At 41.9% G+C, this 17,092-nt stretch overlaps 1 protein-coding gene across 1 annotated transcript in view; it reads right to left on the reverse strand.

Moving 5' to 3' along the window:
• LOC122539561 (polycomb group RING finger protein 3) overlaps nucleotides 1-17,092 on the reverse strand; it is a 167,138-nt gene that overhangs the window by 10,801 nt on the left and 139,245 nt on the right. The window contains exon 8 of the mRNA XM_043674543.1: nucleotides 12,150-12,287. Within this exon, the coding sequence (XP_043530478.1) occupies nucleotides 12,150-12,287 (138 nt within the window). The remainder of the gene's footprint in view (nucleotides 1-12,149; nucleotides 12,288-17,092) is intronic.

Genomic DNA, 17,092 nt, shown 5'->3' on the forward strand with positions numbered 1-17,092 from the left:
TGGCTCTGGGACTCAGAAGGGAAAGGGGGAGAGGAGGAGAGCGCTAGTTATAGGGGACTCTCTAGTTAGAGGGACGGACAGGCGGTTCTGTGGGCATGGGCGAGACTCTCGGATGGTGTGTTGTCTCCCGGGTGCCAGGGTCCGAGACGTCATGGACCGTGTCTTCAGAATCCTTAAGGGGGAGGGTGTGCAGCCAGAAGTCGTGGTGCACATTGGCACCAACGACATAGGTAGGGAGAGGGGTGGGGAGGTCATTCAAGAGCTCAGGGAGTTAGGCTGGAAGCTAAAAGCTAGGACGGACAGAGTCGTCATCTCTGGGTTGTTGCCGGTGCCACGCGACAGTGAGGCAAGGAATAGGGAGAGAGTGCAGTTGAACACGTGGCTGCAAGGATGGTGTAGGAGGGAGGGCTTCAGGTATTTGAGCCCTGGTCAGATCACACTTGGAATATTGTGTTCAGTTCTGGTCGCCTCATTATAAGAAAGAATTGGAAGCTGACCGAAGAATACACCCGTCAACTCAATGGACTGATCAAGATCTTTGATCCAAACCTTCAGAGAACCCTATGCACTCTCATTCCATGTACTTCTCACACAGGAGACTTCTACTGCCTTCCGAAGATACACGAAGCCAACAAACCTGGACATCCCATTGTATCAGGCAATGGGATGTTGTATGAGAACCTCTCTAGCGATGTAAAGTGCATCTTGAAATTCACTGTACAAGGAACCCCAGCTTCTGTCCCAACACTACAGACTTCTTACACAAACTCAGCACCCATGGACCAAGTCGAACCAGGAAAAAATCCTCATCACAATGGACATTTCAAAACTCTAGACGAGGACCCCCCATGACAATAGCATCGCTGAAACAGCTCAGTAGTGAACAGCAACAACTAGGCAAAAGTGAGGACTGCAGATGCTGGAGATTAGACTCAAGATCAGAGTGGTGCAAGAAAAGCACAGCGGGTCAGACAGCATCCGAAGATCAGGAAAATCAATGGTTCGGGCAAAAGTCCTTCATCAGGATGAAGGGCTTTTGCCCGAAATGCCGATTTTCCTGCTCCTTGGAGTTGCCTGACCTGCTGTGCTTTTCCAGCACCGCTCTAATCTTAACAACAATAACTGTCAATTTCCAGACACCATCCTATAACTCATCTGCTTCATCCCTGACCACGGGGGAGTCATTACCTTCAACAACCAGCCCTTCACCCAGACACACAGAACAGCCATAGGGACCAACTTTGCACCCCAATACGCCAATATTTTCACGCACAAGTTCAAGCAAGACTTCTTTGCTGCACAGGACCTCCAACCAGTGCTGTACACCAGGGACATCAATGACATTTTCTTCCTTTGTACTCATAGTGAGGAATCACTGAAATGACTACATAACGATATCAGCAAGTTTCATCCCACAATCAAACTTAACATGGACTGCTGTTCAGAATCAGACTCATTTTTGGACACATGCATATCGATCAAGGACAGACACCTCAGTACCTCACAACCACAAGCATTTTAAAGAAGCCATCTCTTACAGACAAGGTCCGCATATACACAGAATCTGTCCAAACAAAGAGGAATGTGATGGACAACTAAAGATGCTAAAAGATACCCTCATAAGAACGGGATATGATGTCCAACTCATCGATTACCAGTTCCAACATGCCTTGGTGGTGGCACGGTTACTCTGTGGTTAGCACTGCTGTCTCACAGTGCCAAGGACCTGGGTTCGATTCAGTCCTTGGGCGACTATCTGTGTGGAGTTTGCACGTTCTCCCCGTGTCCACATGGGTTTCCTCTGGGTGCTCCAGTTTCCTCCCACAATCCAAAGATGTGCAGTTAGGTGAGTTGGCCATGCTAAATTGCCCATAGTGTTCAGGATGTTTAAGTAGAGTGATTACGATGTAGGTAAGGCAGCTCCTTGAAAACCACATTAGGGAACTGGAGCTGGAGCTGGATGAAGTTCAGATCAATCGGGAGGCAGAGTGGGTTATTGAGAGGAGTTACAGGGAGGTAGTTACACCTTAGTTGAAGAAGAAGGTAGATGGGTTATTGTCAGGGGACGGAAAGGGAACGGGCAAGCAGTGCAGGGATCCCCTGTGGCCGTTCCCCTCAACAACAAGTATACTGTTTTGGATACTGTTGGGGGCAGCGACTTACTAGGTGACAGGTCTCTGGCACAGAGTCTGTCCCTGTTGCTCAGAAGGGAAGTAGAAGAGGAGCACAGCATTAGTCATTGGGGACTCCATAGTTAGGAGATTCTGTAGGAATGACATGAGAATCATGGTTGGTGTGTTGCCTCCCAGGTGCCAGGGTTTGTGAGATCTCTGACCGTGTTGTTGGAATCCTGGAGGGGGAACGGGAGTAGCCCCAAGTCGTGGTCCACATAGGTATCAACGACATAGGGAGGAATAGAGATGGGGATGTCAGGCAAAAATTCAGGGGGCTAGGGTGGAAGCTTAAAGCTAGAACAAACAAAGTTGTTATCTCTGGTTTGTTGCCTGTGCCACATGCTAGCGAGGCGAGGAACAGGGAGAGACAGGAGTTGAACACATGGCTACAGGGGTGGTGCAGGAAGGAGGATTTTGGATTCCTGGATAATTGGGGCTCTTTCTGAGGTTGGTTGGACCTCTACAAACAGGTGGTCTACATCAGAACCAGAGGGGTACCAATATCCTTTTGGGGGTGGGGGGAGAGGAGAGATTTGCTAATGCTCTGCGGAGGGTTTAAACTAATTCAGCAGAGGGATGGGAACTGAAATTGTAGTTTGACTATACTGGAGGTTTGAGAGTAGTAAAGTGAGAACTAAGATTTCAAGATCAGAAGATGGCACCAGCAAGCATGAAGATGGTTTGAAGTGTGTCTACTTCAACATCATGAGCATCCAGAATAAGGTGGGTGAACTTGCAGCATGGGTTGTTACCTGAGATTTCGATGTTGTGGCCAATTCAGAGACATGGGTAGGGCAGGGACAGGAATGGTTATTACAGATTCCGGGGTTTAGATGTTTCAGTGAGAACAGAAAAAATGATAAAAAAGGGGTGGTGTGGCACTATTAATTGAGGACAGTATTACGATTGCAGAAAGGACATTTGAGGACTCGTCTACTGAGGTAGTATCGGCTGAGATTAGATACAGGAAAGGAGAGATTACCCTGTTGGAAGTTTTCTATAGGCCTCCAAATACTTCCAGAGATGTAGAGGATACGATAGCAAAGATGATTCTCAATAAGAGCGAGTGACAGTGTAGTTGTTATGGGGGACTTTAACTTTCCAAATATTGACTGGAAATGCTATAGTTCAAGTATTTTAGATGGGTCAGTTTTCGTCCATTGTGTGCAGGATCGGGTGAGGACACATTAAATTTGGTACTGGGTAATGAACCCGGCCAGGTGTTAGATTTGGAGGTAAGTGAGCACTTTCATGACAGTGACCACAATTCGCTTATGTTTACTTTCGTGATGGAAAGGGATAGGTATATACCGCTGTGCAAGAGTTATAGCTGGGGGAAAGGCAATTACAATGCAATTAGGCAAGATTTAGGATGTATAGGATGGGGAAGGAAACTGCAGGGGATGGACACACTTGAAATGTGGATCTTATTCAAGGAACAGCTACTACAGGTCCTTGGTAAATATGTACCAGTCAGGCAGGGAGGAGGTTGTCAAGCGGGGGAGCTATGGTTTACTAAGTAAGTTGAATCTCCTGTCAAGAAGAAGAAGGTTTTCGTTAGGATGAGATGTGATGGCTTAATTAGGGCACTTGAGAGTTATAAATTAGCCAGTAAAGACCTTAAGAGAGAGCTAAGAAGAGCCAGGAGGGGTCATGAGAAGTCATTGGCGGATACGATCAAGGAAATCTCTAATGCTCTCTATAGACATATTAGGGACAAAAGAATGACAAGAGTAAGATCAGGGCCAATCAAGCATAGTAGTGGGACGTTGTGTGTGGAGACAGAGGAGATAGGGGAAGCGATAAATGAATACTTTTCGTCAGTATTCACACTAGAAAAAGATAATGTGGTCGAGGACAATCCTGAGATACAGGCTACTAGACTAGATGGGATTGAGGTGCATAAGGAGGAGGTATTAGCAATTCTGGAAAGTGAAAAAATAGATAAGTCCCCTGGCCTGGATGGGACTTATCCTAGGATTCTCTGGGAAGCCAGGGAGGAGATTGCTGAGCCTTTCGCATTGATCTTTATGTCGTCATTGTCTAAAGGAATAGTGTCACAAGACTGGAGGATAGCTAGTGTTGTTCCCTTGTTCAAGAAGGGGAGTAGAGACAATCATGGAATTTGTAGAACTGTGAGCCTTGCTACAGTTGCGGGTAAAGTGTTGGAAAGGGTTGTAAGGGATAGTATTCATAATTATCTAGAAAGGAATAAACTAATTAGGGATAGTCAACATGGTTTTGTGAAGGGTAGTTGTGCCTCACAAACCTTATTGAGTTCTTGAGATGATGACCAAACAGGTGGACGAGGGTAAAACGGTTGATGTGGTATATATGGATTTCAGTAAAGCGTTTGATAAGGATTCCCATGGTAGGCTATTGTACAGAATACAGAGGCATGGGGTTGAGGGTGATTTAACGGTTTGGATCAGAAATTGGCTAGCTGAAGGAAAACAGAGGGTGATGGTTGTTGGGAAATATTCATCCTGGAGTTCAATTACTAGTGGGGTTCCGCAATGATCTGTTTTGGGTGCACTGCTGTTTGTCATTTTTATAAATGACCTGGATGAGGGCATACAATGATGGGTTAGTAAATCTGCGGATGACACTAAGATTGTAGTCGTGGATAGTGCCGAGAGATGCTCTAAGTTACAGAGAGACATAGATAAGCTGCAGAGTTGGTCTGAAAGGTGGCAAGTGGAAGTTAATGCAGGAACGTGTGAGGTGATTCACAGGAATGTGGAGTACTGCTGCTAATGGTAAGATTCTTGGTAGTGTAGATGAGCAGAGAGATGTCAGTGTCCAGGTACATAAATCCTTGAAAGTTGACACCGAAGTTGATGGAGTTGTTAAGAAGGCATATGGTGTGTTAGCTTTTATTGGTAGAGGGACAGAGTTTCGGAACCATGAGGTCATTTTGCAGCTGTACAAAACTCTGGTGCGGCCACATTTTGAGTATTGCATACAGTTGTGGTCACCGCATTATAGGAAGGATGTGGAAGCTTTGGAAAGGGTTCAGAGGAAACTTACTAGGATATTGCCAGGTATGGAGGGAAGGTCATACGAGGAAAGGCTGAGGGACTTGAGGCCGTTTTCGTTAGAGAGAAGAAGGTTGAGAGGTGACTTAATTGAGACATACAAGATAATCAGAGGGTTAGATAGGTTGGACAGTCAGAGTCTTTTTCCTCGGATGGTGATGGCGAGCATAAGGGAACATAGCTTTAAATTGAGGGGTGATAGATATAGGACAGATGTCAGAGGTAGTTTCTTTACTCAGAAAGTAGTAACAGTATGGACCACACTGCCTGCAACAGTTATAGACTGGCCAACTTTAAGGACATTTAAATGGTCATTGGATAGGCATATGGACGAAAATGGAATAGAGTAGGTTCGAAGGGCTTCAGATTGGTTCCACAGGTCGGCACAACCTTGAGGGCCGAAGGGCCTGTACTGTGCTGTAATGTTCTATGTTATATTAGTCAGGGGTAAATGTAGAGTAATGGGGCACGGGTTTGGGTGGGATACTCTTCAGAGGATTGGTGTGGACTTGTTGGGCCAAAGGGCCTGTTTCCACACTGTAGGGATTCTAAGAGCCTAAGACAGTCAAAAGCCGCAACATACTCCTCAGAGGACAGACACAGGATTTAACCAACAGACTATTCTTCATTTTCCAGTACTTCTCTAGAGCAAAGAACCTACACCTACTCTTCTCAGCCTTCAACGTCATCAATGATGATGAAGATCTCACGAAGATCATCCCTATGCCTCCACGTCTCACCTTCAAACAACTGCCAAACCTTAAACAGACCATTGTTCACAGCAAACTACCGAGCCTTCAGGACAACGTCAATTACAACACCACATAACCCTGCCATGGCAACCTCTGAAAGACATGCCATCATTAACATGGATACTACCATCATACATGGGAATACCACCCACCACGTGACGTTGTTTACCACATACACTACAGGCAAGGTTGCCCGAGGCATAGTATATTGGCAAGACCATGCAGACGCTAAGACAACGGATGAATGGACTCTATGCAACTATCACCAGTCAGTAATGTTTCTTCCCAGTCAGGGAATAGTTCAGCAGTCAAGGACATTCAGCCTCCAATCTTTCATCAAGTGTCCTCAAAAGCAGCCTTCGAGATACATGACAACTCACAATCGCAGAGCAGAAACTGATAGCCAAGTTCCACATCCATGAAGACAGCCTCAATCCCGTGATCTTGGGTTCATATCACACTACATGTGATCCCACCACACTGTTCTGTAAAATCTTCCTCACTGTCCTGTTTTGACACCATCACCTTGATAACTTGTTATGATCTCTCTAACTTAACTAGTTTATGGAGTTTTAGATTGCTTGTTACTTTGTTTAGACACTCAGCATGCAACTCTTATACCAATTATATTATTCTCGTCATTTGGTTTGTCTTCAGCAACACCTTATTTTAAATTTTTTGTAATTATCTCTCAGCCTCAGTTAATCAGATTACAGATCTTTCCTTCACTTGTTATTCAGCTGTTGACACTTTACTCACAGCATCTGACACTCTTGATCACTGCAGAGATTGATAAATCAGCCTCTTGACACTACATTTACACCATTGCATGATGTTTTGATCTTTGATTATAAAGTCTGTGCTTGGGTGTTCTCTTCACTTCATCTGATGAAGGGGCGGCGCTCCGAAATCTTGAGATTTCAAATAAACCTGTTGGACTATAACCTGGTGTCATGTGACTTCCAACCTTGTCCATCTTAGTCCAACACCAGCACTTCCATACCATAATTACCAGCCTAATCATGAAAGCTGCCCAGGTCTTGTTGAAACTGACAGAACACTAAGAGGCCTGGATACAGTGGATGTGGAGAATATGTTTCCACTAAAAGGAACGGATAGGACCTCAAGGCACAGCCTCAGAGTGGTTAACCTGTGAAACTAATTGCCACAAAAGGCTGTGGAGGCCAATTCACTGACTGTATTTAAGACTGAGATAGATAGTAAGGGGATCAATGGTTATGGCGAGTAGGCAGGAGAATGGGGTTGGGAAACATATCAGCCATGATTGAATGCAGAGCAGATATTCCGATATCCGATCATCCAATGGACACAGATTGGTTCGTTGTGAATGGTATAATCATTGTACAATCATCAGCGAACATCCCCTTTTCTATTGTTGTGTTTGAGAGTCAATGAAGTATTTTATACAGCATCACATTATAAAGCATGAAATGTAGCAACCAATTTCTACAACTACAATGTGAAAATGACCAGTTATTATGATGTTACTGAAGGATGCTTATTGCCCAGGACTCCAGGCAGACTTCCCTTGTTCCTCTTCTACATAGTGCCAAGCAACTGTTGACATTCACCTTAAAAGATGACTGTGCCGCACACCTTTGGTTCTGCACTGAAGATTCTGTCCTCAGCTCTCCGATTGTAGTTTAAACTATGCTCCTCAGATGCTGCCTGACCTGCTATGCTTTTCCAGCACCACTCTAATCTAGACTCTAGTTTCCAGCATCTGCAGTCCTTGTTTTTACCTATGTTTACAACCCAATATTCCTAATGGTTTTCTGAGACTTTGTAGACTCTCAGTCTACTTACTACTAATACAGAGATTGCTACTACACTCTTCAAATTGCACCTTGCTGTAAGCATAACAATTTGAGTCATGTTTAATCTGTAGCAAACAATCTATCCTGGTTTGCTATCAGTCAAGCTTAGGAACAGGCTATATGCTCCCTGTATTTTACATTAAAGTTGGAGACATTGTCCAAAAACATAACGATCTTATAAATCTCATTGTAACATGAGACAGAAAACATAAGACTCAAGAGTATACACAAATGGAAAAATACTGAAAATGCAAGACAAAGTAAAGATGGCCAAAGAAACAGAAAGCCAGAGGGTCTAGGAGGAAAGCACATTCTTGCAAACAGAAACGCATATGTTTTAAGAACATTGTGCTTTATACTATTGTTTAAAGCATTGAACAGAATAAAGAATATAGTAGTATCGAAAACACATATACTAAATATGTTTGAACAGAGGCATGAGTAAATAGAAAAGACTTTTCAAAGATTTGAAGCTATTGAGGGAAACACATTACTGGGCTAAGCAATTCACAGAGAAGTTTTTTGCTATTTAGGGATAGACTCCCCAGATTGGAGCTGGATACATGTTTAGGAGATGTGAATTAATTATGTGAGGCCCTATACAGACAACAAGCAAAACAAACATCATTTAGAAAATAGCTTGCAAGAACTGTAACAAACACCACATTGGATAAACAGGCAGAAAACTCGCCACCAGGACACATGAAAATCAACTAGCCACAAAAAAAATGATCAACTAGCACTAGTATCCTTACATACAGATGAGGAAGGATACCACTTTGACTGGGACAACACACCCATCCTAGGACAAGCCAAACAGAGACACGCACGAGAATTCCTAGAAGCATGGCATCCCACCGAACTCTATCAACAAATACATCGACTTGGACCCCATCCACCATCCTCTGAGGAAAAGAACAGGAAATGACATAAACACAGGAAATGAAATCACCAACCCAAGGAAACCTAAACACATAAGTAGAAAGTGGGACATAACACAAACCAGAGGCTCAGTGATGATGTTACCTAGTATGATGATGAAATGTCTGAAAACGAACCTTCCAGCTCAGTGAGCAAACTTACATCCAGAATTCAGTATAGTTATTACATATAAGTGAACTAGGAGTAGGAAGTACGCCACTTGGACTTTCGGGCCTATCTTGCAATTCAATAAAATTACAGCTTATATGATTTTAACCTCTACTGCACATCCCTCCTTACTCCTGATAACCTTTCAACCAACTGCTTTCAGGAATGTATCTTCCTGTGTCTTCAAAATAGTCAAAGATTCCATCTCCATTAATTTTGGAGGAAGAGGATTAAAAAGACAACCCTCAGAAAATTCTCCTTACCTTTATTTAAAAGTAAAAGATCGACAACATAAAACAATGACCCCCTAGCTCAAGATTCTACTACTAATGGAAATGTCTGTTCCACATCCAAACTGTCGAGTTCCCTCAGAATTTTCTACATTTCAGTAAGGAACCCTCCTTATGCTTTGAAACTCCAAAGGATACAAGCCACGCCCGTGCAACCTTTTCTCAAAGATAACCCAAGCATTACTCTTGTAAACCTTCTCTCAACCCACCAATGTACATACGTTCTAAATAGTGAAACAAATACATTGCACAGTACTCCATTTCGGTCTCACCGGTATCCTATATGACCAAAGCATACAATCACAGTTCTTCAGATGCAAGAACAGAAGTAGACTATTTCAGCTGAGTCAGTACTGCCTAAAATAACCTCCCTATTTCTGTATTCAATTCTCCCTGCAATAATTTGTAACAATCTATTTGCTTATCAAATTAATTTCTGGTCTAGATTCTACCACTTAGATGACACTTTTTAAAAATTCTTCCTCCAGAAACCACAACTTTATAATTTCACACATTGTACTCCATTTGCCATATCTTTGTGTCCTTAGTGAAGTGATATATAATCCTTTTGACCTCATTGTAGTATCCTCTACACTTAACTTCCCACCTAGTTTTGTATCAGCAGCAAATTTGGCAATCATACCGTAGCCCCTTGACCCAAATTATTTATATAAATTATAAGGTGAGGAAGCCCCAGCGATGATCCCTGTGGCACAGTGCTCCTTACATCCTGTCAATCAGAAAATGACTTAAAGTAAGAGATGGAAGTCTAAGAGGAGAGTTGAGGAGAAATGTTTCTCTGATAGCGGTGAGAGTCCAGAATTCACTGCCTGAAAAAGTCAGAAACTCTCATAACATTTGAGCTGTAATTAGATATTTACTTGCATTGCAACAGCCTCCAGCACAATGGGCCAAATGCTGAAATTTGGGATTAACGTAATGAGATCTTTGTTGACCTGCGTGGACACAATGCATTCAATGGACATCTTCTGTACTGTAGTCATCAAGAGAGTAAAAGAGAATTTTCAAAGCAAGGTGAGTAGTAGCCATATCACTGTTATTGTAGACTTTCTGGTACCTCCACACAGGATTGGAAGACACAGAAAAAGATTTTTGATGCTTTCTCTTTGCAGGCTAAAGTTTCTGCTACACTGACTCCATAGAAGCCATGGTCACCTGCCCAGCAGTTGTTTCCCTGGTTCAGAACCAGTTAGCTCTGTTCTATCTGCCTTTGCTCTCACTTATCCAGGGAAGTGGCTGTATACAACTCATGATGTTTCAATAAACACGTCTTTAAAACTGCAGCCATCTGTTTGCACAGTCTCCTTGGTTTAAGGAAGTATATATTTTAGCCCATTCTCATCATAAATTCCGCAAATTCACAAGGCGGCTGAAGGCCATCATCTACGGTTCTGAAAAGTGTCCAGTCTACTTCAGAGTATTACAAAATAAGACAAAGACCCGTGGGTGATGGAGATGTATGGTAAAATAGGGCAAAGTCAGCATTGTTTCATCAAGAGGAGGCCATGCCTGAGAAAACTGCTGGAATTCTTTGAGGAAATAAAAAGCAGGTTAGGCCAAGGAAAGTCAATGGATGTTATCCACCTGGACTTCAAGAAGGCCTTTGACAAGGTGCTGTACAGGAGGCTACTAAATAAGATAAGAGTCCATGGTGGTTGAGGCAAGGTGCTAGCTTGGATAGAAGCTTGGCTATCTGGCAGAAAGAAGAGAATGGGGATAAAAGAGTCCTTCTCAGACTGGCAGCTGGTGATAAGTGGTATTCTGCAAGGTTCAGTGTTGGGACCACAACTTCTCATTTTATACATTAGTGATCTAGATGAAGGAACTGAGGGCATTCTGGTTAAATTTGCAGACAAAACAAAGATAGGTAGCACTGAGGAGGCAGGGAGGCTGAAAGGATTTGGATGGGTTAGGAGAGTGGACAAAGATGTAGCAGATGGAGTAAAAACATGGGCAAGTTTGAGGTCATGAAATTTGGTAGAAAGAATAGAGGCATGGACTACTTTCCAAATGGGGAGAAAATTCACAAGTCTGAAGTGCAAAGAGATTTGGGAGTTCCAGTTCAGAATTCTCTCAAGGCAAACTTGCAGCTTGAGTCAGTAGTTAGGAAGGCAAATGCAATAATACCATTTGTTTTGAGAGGACTTGAATATAAAAGCAGGGATGTACTTCTGAGGCTCTATAAGGCTCAGGTCAGACCACATGTGGAGTATTGCGCACAGCTTTGGGCCCCATATCTCAAAGGATGTACTGGCCCTGAAGAGTGTTCAGAAGAGGTTCATGAGAATGGTTCAAGGATTGAAAGCTTAATGTATGAGGAACATTTGAAGACTCTGGATCCATTCTCCATGGAGTTTAGAAGAATGAGGGGGGATCTAATTGAAACCTGTAGAATACTGAATGGCCTGGACAGTAAATGTTGGGAAGATGTGTTCATTGGTAGGAGAGACTAGGACCCAAAGGCACAGCCTTACAGTAAAGGGAAGACTTTTTAGAACAGAGATAAGAAAAAACTTCTTCAGCCAGAGAGTGGTGAATCTATGGAATTCTTTGCCACAGAATGCTGTGCAGGCCAGGTCATTGAGCATATTAAAGACTGAGATAGATAGGTTCTTGAGTGTCAAGGTGATCAAGGGTTATGAGGAGAAAGTGGGAGAACGGGGTTGAGAAACTATCAGCAATGATTGAATGGCGGAGCAGACTTGATGGGCTGAATGGCCTAATTTCTGCTCCCATGTCCTACGGTCGTACAATAACTTAGAATATTGTAGCAAATAAAGATTCAACCTGCACGCAAAGCAAAGAAAGGAAATAAACACCCACAATACAGTATTGTAAGTTAAATTAATTAACTCTTGGAATTACTTACATGTGTAATGTCCCAAAAGATCAGTAAAGTATGCACGTACTTGTAAAAAATAAAACTTAATCCATTTTTAAAACTTACCTCATTAAATGATGCTAGGTTGAGTTTTTTGGCGATAAATTTCTTCAGATGTAGAACAGTAGCCTGTGCTGAACAGCGAATCCACTTTCTCTTCAACCCACGTAACTTACTGCTATTGCATTCCAAACAGATGCTTACCTTAAGGAAAAAGCAGACACATAACACAGTATATACTACATTAATTAATGTTCTCTGCAATGTCAAAGGCAACGATTGTTTCAAGAGTTGAACCAACTCCTAAATGTTAACATAATTTCCCTGTGAGAAACATCACAGGTTTCATTTTAGAAAAGAAGAGACACAACCAAGTAATCACAGGCCAGTCATCCAGATTAAGTGAGATCAATAGGATGGTATGTTATTTTGCCAAATCAGTTTACATCAAATTCCCAGATAAAATGAAAATGTTTATTGCTGAGAGAATATTTTGTTTGTACCTGACCAGCCCAAATGATGTACAGTCTTGTTATTATGGTAACAGACTTCATTAACTAATGTAGCTGCTAATTGTCAAATCATCAACATCTGCCTCTCCAACTTCATGCTGGAGGGAAGATTTGGAGCAATCGAAGATGGCTATGCCTTAGACTTGCATTAAGGAACACTTGTAGAGATGATTAACCACCAATCAAACACAACCAATTTCATTTTTGCTAGGTATAATTCCAAACAGTGAAGCATTTTCCTTTAATTTCTAATGACTTTAACTTCACTTGGACTCCCTGACATCACATTCTGTCAAATGCTATCTTGATGTCGAGGGCACTTACTCATTTCCAGAATTCAGCTCTTATGTCCATCTGGACCAAGATTGCAAAAAGGGAAGGCGATAATGAGCTAAGTGGTTCTGGTGAAGTTCTGCTTCTTTAGATTAGATGAGATTCCCTACAAAGTGGAAACAGGCCCTTTGGCCCAACCAGTCCACACCGACCCTCCAAAGAGTAACCCACCCAGACTCATTTCCCTCTGACGAATGCACCTAACACTATGGGCAATTTAACATGGTCAATTCACCTGACCTGCACATCTTTGGACTGTGGGTGGAAACCAGAGAACCCAGAGGAAACCCACGCAGACATGAGGAGAATGTGCAAACTCCACACAGACAATTGCCCGCGGCTGGAATCAAATCTGGGACCCTGGTGCTGTGAGGCAGCACTGTACCACCGTACCGCCCTGTGAGCAGATTTTTGATAAGTGCCTGTTGGCGCTGTTAGCAATATTCTCGACTTCCGTGTTTGCACTAACAGCAGCGCTCAAGTAGAATGATTACAGCCCAGAAGGAAGCCATTCAGCCCTTTCTGTCTTCACTGGTTCTCTGGAAGAACAATGCACCTAGTCCCACAGCCCTGACCTTCCCTGTCATTCTGGATATTTTTACCCTTCATTAAGTTTTCTAATTTCTTTTTGAAGGCAATGATTAAATCAACCTCCATCACTTTCAGACAAAGCATTTTGAATTGTACCTAATGCTATGTAAAATCATTTCATATCATGCCCTTTTGGTCATTCACCACAAATCTCTGCCTCTTGTTTTCAATGCTTCTGGAGATAAGGCATTATTATTTTATGAGCAATTCTATCCAGACACTCACGATTCCATGTCAAATCTACTCACTATTCACTTCTCTAAGCAAAGCACTCCCAGGCTTGTCCAATCAATCCATAAAATGCAAGCCTGATCCTGGGAACTATCGTTGTGAATCCTTTTTGCAAACTCCCTATAGTTTTTATATTATTCCTGAAACATAGTGCCCTGAATTTGACAATACTCCAGTTGAGGCAGAACCAGTGTTTTATTAAAGATCCAACATGATTTTCTTGCTTTTGTACACTCCACCTTTAAATCTAAAGCTCCAGTGGTTGCTCAACCTGACCTTTGTTAGTTCAGGATTAACACTCATACATCCACAGGCTCTTCTGTACCTGCAACACTTTTGCAACTGTCTCATTTATTTTACACTTTGTCTTCCAGTTCCTGCCAAAATTTATCATTTCATAAGAACGTTAAAAACTGAGTACACCGTCTGGCACTTCGAGCCTGCTCCATCATTCACTAAGATCATGACTGGTGTTTTTGTGGCCTTAGCTCCACTTAGCTGCCCACTCACCATAACCCTTAATTCCTTTACTGTTCAAAAAATTATCCATCTTAACTTTAAAAATATTTACTGAGGAAGCCTCAACCACTTCACCGGGCAGGGAATTCCATAGATTCACAACCCTCTGGGTGAAGAAGTTCCTTCTCAATTCAGTCCTAAATCTGCTCCTCCTAATTTTGAGGCTATGCCCTCTTGTCCTAGTTTCACCTGCCAGTGGAAACATCCTCTCTACTTCTACCTTATCTAGTCCCTTTATAATTTAAAATATTTCTATAAGATCCCCCCATATTCTTCTCAATTCCAATGAGTACAATCCTAGTCGACTCAGTCTCTCCTCATAAGGCAACCCCCTCAACTCCGGAATCAACCTCGTGAACCTCCTCTGCACCCATTCTAGTGCCAGTAGAAAATTCCTTTTCTCATCTTTTAAAGGACCAATGTTTACTTTAGCAACTCTTTTTTGTTTTATATATTTATAGAAACTTTTGCTATTTGTCTTTATATTCTGAGCTAGTTTTTTTTCCTCATTAACCATCTTACTTTTTTGCATAGCTCTTTTTGTGGTTTTCTGTTGATCTTTTAAGCTTTCCCAATCTTCTAGTTTCCTGCTGATCTTGGCCACTTTGTATGCCTTCTCTTTCAATGTGATAGCCTCCCTTATCTCCTCAACTAAGGAGACCAAAACTGCACACAGTACTCCAGGTGTGGCCTCACCAACACCCTATACAGCTGCAACATAACCTCTCTGCTTTTAAACTCAATCCCTTTAGCAATAATGGACAAAATTCCATTTACCTTCTGCTATTGCACCTGCAGACCAACCTTCCGTGATTCATGCACAAGGGCACCTCGAACCTTCTGCACAACAGAATGCTGCAATTTCTTACCGTTTTTAATCGTCCTTTTTACTGTTATTCTTACCAAAATTGATGATTTCATATTTATTAACATTGTACTCCATCTGCCAGACTGTTGCCCACTTACTTAAACTATGTCCCTTTGCAAAGTTTCACAATCCTCTGCACACTTTGCTCTATCACTTATCTTAGAGTCATCCACAAACCTTGACATCCTATGCGTGGTTCCCAACTCCAAATCATCAATTTAAATTGTGAATAATTGCAGTCCCAACACTGATCCCTGAGGCACATCACTAGTCACTGATTGCCAACCAGAATACCACTCATTTATCCCGCTCTTTGCTTCCTGTCGGTTTCACCAATCCTTTATCCATGCTAATACATTGCCCATAACACCTTGCATCTTTATCTTGTGCGGCACCTTTTCAAATGCCTTTTGAAAACCTAGATACACCACATCGTGCTCATAATATTTTCATAGAATTCCAAAAGATCAGTTAAGCATGACTTGCTCTTCATGAATCCATGCTGCATCTGTCCAATGAGACAATTTCTATCTAGATGCCTTGCTATTTCTTCCTTGATAATAGAGTCAAGCATCTTCCCCACTACAGAGGTTAATTTAACTGGTCTATAATTCCTCATCTTTTGTCTACCTCCCTTTTTAAACAGTGGTGTCACATTTTCTGTTTTCCAATCTGCTGGAACTCCCCTAAAGTCCAGTGAATTTTGGACAATTGCCATAAGTGCATTTGCTATTTTTCCCGCCATCTCTTTTAGCACCCTGGTATGCATTCTATCAGGACCAGGAGACTTGTCTATCCTTAGCTCCATCTGCTTGCCCAACAATACCTTTTTCATGATAACTATTATATCCAGGTCCTTATCTACCTTCGCCTCTTTGCCAATTACTGGCATGTTATTCATGTCCTCCACTGTGGAGACCGACACAAAATACCTATTCAATGCCTCGTCTATTTCCTAATATTCCATTACTAAAATTCCTTTTCTCAACTTGTAAAGGACCAATGTTTATTTTAGCTACTCTTTTTTGTTTTATATATTTATAGAAACTTTTGCTATTTGTCTTTATATTCAGAGCTAGTTTTTTTTCTGATAATCCATCTTACTTTTGTGTATAGCTCTTTTCCTACACTTCTTCCTTTGCATTGGTATATATCTTTGCTGAGCAGTTTGAAAAATTGCTTTGAAAGTCCTCCACTGTTTGTAAACTGTCCCACCAGAAAGTCATTGCTTCCAGTCAACTTTGGACAACTCCTCCCTCATTCAAATGTAGTCTCCCTTGTTTAAGCACAGGGCACTGGTATTGGATTTTATCTTCACACTTTCCATCTGTATTTTAAATTCAACCACAGTGTGATCGCTCCTTCCAAGAGGATCCCTAACTATGACATGATTAATTTTTCCTGTCTCATTACACAGGATCAGATCTAGGATAGCTTGCTCCCTTGTCGGTTCCTTTACATACTGTTCAAGAAAACTATCGCGAATACATTCAACCTCCCTGCTTTGAAGGTCTTCTATCAAGCTTCAGTCTATTCTGCCAGTCTACGTCTTCTCAAAATCAAGTGTGATCTTCCTCACAATTCACAACACATGTAAGTTTAGTGTCATTTGTGAAGTTAAAATATTTACACATACAAGTCTAAGATATTAATTTTCATGAAGAGAAAAGATTCTCATATCAACTCCTGGAAGGCCATACTATATACTTTCCTCCAGTCCAAGTGCTCAACTTCTCTCTGCTTCCGGACTCTCAGCCAAACTTGTATCCATTATGAGATTCCAGGTACCTGGATTTTATTGGCTTGCCTGATATGTGACATTTAATCAAACCAAAGTCTATTTCCACCACATCAATCACATTGTCTTCATTAACCTTTCCTAAATCAAAAAATATTTAGAAAATTATTTAGTAGACGTCAAAGTAAATACCTCAGATTTCTGTTGCAAACTTTAG

This window comes from Chiloscyllium plagiosum, chromosome 32 (genome assembly GCF_004010195.1).
Source record: "Chiloscyllium plagiosum isolate BGI_BamShark_2017 chromosome 32, ASM401019v2, whole genome shotgun sequence".
Lineage (NCBI taxonomy): Eukaryota > Metazoa > Chordata > Chondrichthyes > Orectolobiformes > Hemiscylliidae > Chiloscyllium > Chiloscyllium plagiosum.